Raw genomic sequence first — 5,751 nt, 5'->3', positions numbered from 1 at the left:
CTCCCATGCCCAACGACCTTCCAGGTCGGTATCCCAGACTCTCGTCCTAGTGCGAGTTATAAGTGAGCATGCTCTCATGCCCAACGACCTTCCAGGTCGGTGTCCCAGACTCTCGCCCCAGTGCGAGTTATAAGTAAGCATGCTCTCACGCCCAACGACCTTCTAGGTCGGTGCCCCAAACTCTCACCCTAGTGCGAATTATAAGTGAGCATGCTATCATGCCCAACGACCTTCCAGGTCGGTGTCCCAGACTCTCGCCCCAATATGAGTTATAAGTGAGCACGCTCTCACGTCCAATGACCTTTCCAAATCAGTGTCCCAGACTCTCGCCCCAGTGTGAGTTATAAGTGAGCATACTCTCACACCTAACGACCTTCCAGGTCGATGTCCCAGACTCTCGCCCCAGTGCGAGTTGTAAGTGAGCATGCTCTCACGCCCAATGACCTTTCCAGGTCAGTGTCCCAGACTCTCGCCCTAGTGAGAGTTATAAGAGAGCATGATCTCACGCCCAACGACCTTCCAGGACGGTATCCCAAACTCTCACCCCAGTGCGAGTTATAAGTGAGCATGCTCTCACGCCGAACGACCTTCCAGGTCGGTGTCCCAGACTCTCACCTAATGCGAGTTATAAATGAGCATGCTCTCACGCCCAATGATCTTCCAGGTCGGTGTCCCAGACTCTCCCCAGTGCGAGTTATAAGTGAGCATGCTCTCACGCCCAACGACCTCCCAAGTCAGTGTCCCAGACTCTCGCCCCAGTGCGAGTTATAAGTGAGCATACTATCACGCCCAACGACCTTCCAGGTCGGTGTCCCAGACTCTCGCCCTAGTGCGAGTTATAAGTGAGCATGCTCTCACGCCCAATGTCCTTCCAGGTCGATGTCCCTAACTCTCGCCTCAGTACGAGCCACAAGGGGACATGCTTTCGTGTTCAACAGGTTTGTAGGCTATACTTTCACTTCAAATCTGAGCTACAAGTTCAAATATAAGCTATAAGAAAGCACGCCCGTATGAGCCATGACTCTCCAACCCTTGCAGTAAGAAAAAGGTTTGGTATGTAAATTATTCTTTTTAAATTATTCCTTCTAGAGAACTTTTCTGGGGAATCCGAGTCTATTGAATATAATAATAGAAGGACAAGCAAGGGAGTACAAACCACACCCTCATAGACAGATAACGCGAAAAACACTGTTTATTTAGTAATAGTGGAGGAACATCTTTTAAGAGTTCACATTATGATAAGATTGAGAGGCCAAGTCCTTCCTCGCCAGATGAGCTTGCGCTTGACCCAGTTCTTCCTTGATACGTTGGAGACTGCTTTGCATATGAGCAATGATTTCATCCTTTATCCGACTTTCCTCTTGCAGGAGGGTTATAGTGTCCTCGTGCTTCAGCTTCAGGTAAGCAATAAAATGAGTCTGACTCCTCAGGTCTGAATGGGGCTTATGCTTTAGAGCTGCCTCGGCCCGAGTCCTGGATTTAGCCGACAGCCAAAGTTCTTCCATTTCCTGGCGAAGAGAGGACTGAAGGTTCCTACTCTGCATCATCTGAAGCATGGCTTCATCTTTAAGTGTTAATAACTGGGTCAAATGAGTAAGTTGGTGACACAGAGAAGATATCTCATCTGATTCCATGAGCAAAGAGGAAGGGTGCCTAAGGAAAGTGAAGGCAGCAGTGTACACGACCCCTTTTTAAAGAGAGGAATGTGAAGAGTGAATCTTGGAGCACGCAAAGACATTTAGGAAGGTGTGCCATTTATGGAAAATTGGCATAATCGAGGGTTGAAGAACGGATGTGCATGCGGGAAAGTACCACCTATCATTAGCATTTATGGAAGGTAATAATTCTGAGTGGAGTACATACAGGCAAGAGTTAGCAGCCAAAGAGACACAAAGGCCAGGTCAGGTAAGAACGGGGCTTGGGTCTAGTCAGTCGGACTAGAGCCTCCTTCGACTATACTTGAGGGAAAGACTTGTGATATGGTGCATGATGGAGGGGTCGGATAGCTGACGTGGTCAGAAGTCAAGCCTATGTGAAGGTCAGAAGTCAAGCCTATATGGAGGTCAGAAGTCAAGCTTATGTGAAAGTCAGAACAAAAGCCTACGTGGCGGTCAAAAGGTTGGCCAGCCCATGTGTAGGTCAAAGGTCAGAATTATAGAGCGGTCATGGTTGAGCTTATGGGGCATTCAGAAGTCAGGCCTACAGGGCCAGTAGGAACTTGGAAGGCAGGACGTACAGGTTAGGATAGGCGGCTTAAGGCTCACAGGTCAGGACTCACAGGATAAGACATGCATAACAGGAGACATGGATCTAGACGTACAGGTCAGGAGACACTAATCAGGACGTACAGGTTAGGATAGGCGGCTTAAGGCTCGCAGGTCAGGGCTCACAGGATAAGACAGGCATAACAGGAGACACAGATTCAGACGTACAGATCAGGAGACACGGATCAAGACGTACAGGGTGGGATATACAGACCAGGACGTACAGGCTAGGATAGGTGGCTTCAGGCTCGCAGGTCAGGACTCACAGGATAAGACAGGCATAACAGGAGACACAGATCAAGACGTACAGGTCGGGATATACGGACCAGGACGTACAGGTTACGATAGGCAGCTTAAGGCTCTCAGGTTAGGACTCACAGGATAAGACAGGCATAACGGGAGACATGGATCAAGACTTGCAGATCAGGACTCACGGGATAAGACAAGCAAAACAGGAGACATGGATCAAGACGTATAGGCCAGGGCTTATAAGATACAGTTCCAGACTTACTGGGTAAAATACGGAGCAGGGCCATGCATACAGGACGAAACTTAAGGAGTGACAAGCAAAGGCCTCGACTGGCAGGTCGGTAAGCGCAAGTCTGGATTTACCGAGATCTATCAAATGACAAATGTAGGGTTGGATGCATAGATCTGGATTTACGGGGAGACAAACACAAGCCAGGGAATGCACCAGGAAATGCAGGTCTGTGCCCACAGGTCATGATTTGCAGGTACGAGGATCCAGGCCAGGGTTAACATACCAGGGCGAATACACATTATACGACAATCGAGCCAGAGAATCGTAACAACCTGTCAGAGAATAAGCACCGTATGTCATAGAATATGCTAACGATCTAGGGCTCATTGCTCGTCGATCCCTTCTCAGACCTATAGGAAGATGCTACGTGTCACTCACCGGCAGACAAATCCTGACACCCGACTTTTCCTAACACTCGTCAGATTCCAGAAGTACTCACTGCCATATAAAAAGGAGGATTTTTCTCTACGCAGGTACGCTCACTCGTCTTTACACATTCGTCCTTTACTTTTCGTCCTTTCACTGTGCTTCTGGGGAAAAAGTATCTGACTTGAGCGTCGGAGGATCTGACCCGGGGACTTTTTCCCTGGTTCTTGATTTCTAACGTGAGGGCGGCTCGTCTGAGTGTGTGCAAAATCCTCACCTCGTCGTCCCCGTCATCACCCCCCGTCATCCACCCGTGGGAACTTTTCCAGGAGGGGCCAGATCAACCAGACGTCTCAACGACTTTCCGTCAACCTCAAGGATAGCACATTCAATCTTCGTCCGACTCAGCTTCCGGACGGGATCAGTGTAGAATAGGAAGTGGAATCGGGGTTGCTTGTTGCGGTAATATCTCCTGAACGATCTCGGTTATAATTCGAGCTGTCTTCTAGTGTAGGAGTACTGACTTCCTTCATTCGAAGCACATCCTCTTCATGTTCGTCTTCCATATCTAAGCCTTAGCTCGGATTTCTAACTATTTGAAGTCCCTTACACTGGATGCTCCATGAATGACTCCGATTAATTGTTAACTAATTATCGACGTCTCAAACCAAGAACAGAAGTCTGCGTACGATCTTCGCAAAGAAGAGACGTGTGATCGTTGGATCTCGATCACGATTAATCCAGTAATTACGGAGTCTTCCAATTAAATTAATCTCGCAACGCAACGTATTCCACGGCACGCAGCAAGAACAGAGCAGAACAAGCAGAACAGAGAAGACCTATAAATAGTCGAAGCCCGTCGCTTAATCTCTCACTAAGCTTGAATTAGTTGATCAATTAACTGATTAATTAATCACTTGTAAAAGCGTTTCGAGAGCAGCTGATGGGTAGAATTCCGGCCGCCGCCTTCACCGTGAAGCAATGCCTCGTCTTGGCGGCCTTGTTCGCTGTAATATCAAGCACCGCTTGGGGGCGCAAGCTAAGTTATCCAGAGAGCATGTCCATGGCAGAGAGGCACGAGCGGTGGATGGCGCAGCACGGGCGCGTCTACCGCGATGACGCAGAGAAGCAGCGCCGCTTCGACATCTTCAAGTCCAACGTCGAGCTCATCGACTCGTTCAACGCCGCCGGCAAGCACAAGTACTCGCTGGGCATCAACCAGTTCGCCGACATGACCAACGAGGAGTTCAAATCTTCCTACACTGGCTTCAAGAATATGATCGCGGCGAAGCCGATCAGGAAGGGAGGATTCATGTACGAGAACGTGTCCGCGACGCCGAAGAGCGTCGACTGGAGGACCAAAGGAGCAGTCACTCCCATCAAAGATCAAGGGCAGTGTGGTATGCATAATTTGGAGGAACAATTTAGTTAATTATTGCTCCAACGGAATCTAATTCGTTTGCTCGAGCAAAACAGGATGTTGCTGGGCGTTCTCGGCAGTGGCGGCGATGGAGGGCATCACCAAGCTCACCGCTGGCAAGTTGATCTCTCTCTCCGAGCAGCAGCTGGTGGACTGCGACGTCCACGGCGAGGACCAAGGCTGCAACGGCGGCCTCATGGACAACGCGTTCGAGTTCATCATCAACAACGGCGGCCTCGCCACCGAGACCAAGTACCCTTACCAGGCCACCGACGGCACCTGCAGCAAGCAGAAATCCTCCCCCTCCGCCGCCGCCATCAGTGGGTACGAGGACGTGCCTGCCGACGATGAGGTGGCGCTGCGCAAGGCCGTGGCCCACCAGCCGGTGTCGGTGGCGATAGAGGCCAGCGGATCGGCCTTCCAGTTCTACAACGGCGGCGTCTTCACGGGGGAATGTGGAACTGATCTCGACCACGGCGTCACAGCGGTGGGCTACGGCGCGACGAGCGATGGCAGCAAGTACTGGCTGGTGAAGAATTCTTGGGGTGCCGATTGGGGGGAGAACGGCTACATAAGGATGGAAAGGGACGTGGATGCTAAGGAAGGGCTGTGTGGTATCGCCATGCAAGCTTCCTACCCAACTGCTTGAAGTCATTTGTCTATATATATATATACACTTCTCCATATATGCCTTGCGTTCAAAGACCCTTTTGTCATCTACTATGTGATGTATAGGCGTGTCCAGAGAGACATCTGTGCTTGTAAATGTATGCGCATGTGTAGCAAGATCCGAACATGTATCACCTACTGTATGTTGCATTTGCATTGTCTAATCCAAAATTTTATAAATGTTAATGCTGTCTGATGTTGTCCGAAAATTGATAAGATTGATGTTGGGATGTGATGTTTCTGTTAACTTTTTGTGATTTTTGCTATGACCTATAATATAAGTGATGTTAGTATCGAGCCAGGGAAGGGGTCACCGACGACGGTCTTTCGACACTCAAGTCAGTCTCCGACGAAGAAGAAGCTGCAAAGAGCGGAGCAACAAGAAGACTGTAACGTAATAGTAAAATATAACAATGTCATTTTTGAGTTTCACCATAATTATTATCTTATAAAAGATAGAGGAACAAATGCTATTGTGTTTTATGGGAGAA

General features: G+C 49.2%; 1 protein-coding gene across 1 annotated transcript; it reads left to right on the top strand.

The window, feature by feature from the left end:
* The first annotated feature begins 4,068 nt into the window (after positions 1-4,068).
* On the top strand, positions 4,069-5,410 carry LOC121993962 (senescence-specific cysteine protease SAG39-like). Its single transcript, XM_042548186.1, has 2 exons — positions 4,069-4,571; positions 4,648-5,410. Exons 1-2 carry the CDS (start codon positions 4,115-4,117, stop codon positions 5,238-5,240), a joined length of 1,050 nt encoding a protein of 349 aa, XP_042404120.1. The 5' UTR covers positions 4,069-4,114; the 3' UTR covers positions 5,241-5,410.
* The last annotated feature ends 341 nt before the right edge of the window (positions 5,411-5,751 follow it).

Source organism: Zingiber officinale, chromosome 6A, assembly GCF_018446385.1.
Source record: "Zingiber officinale cultivar Zhangliang chromosome 6A, Zo_v1.1, whole genome shotgun sequence".
Taxonomy (NCBI): Eukaryota; Viridiplantae; Streptophyta; class Magnoliopsida; order Zingiberales; family Zingiberaceae; genus Zingiber; species Zingiber officinale.
Note: the sequence above shows the minus strand (reverse complement) of the source record. Positions and strands in the feature narration are given on the sequence as shown.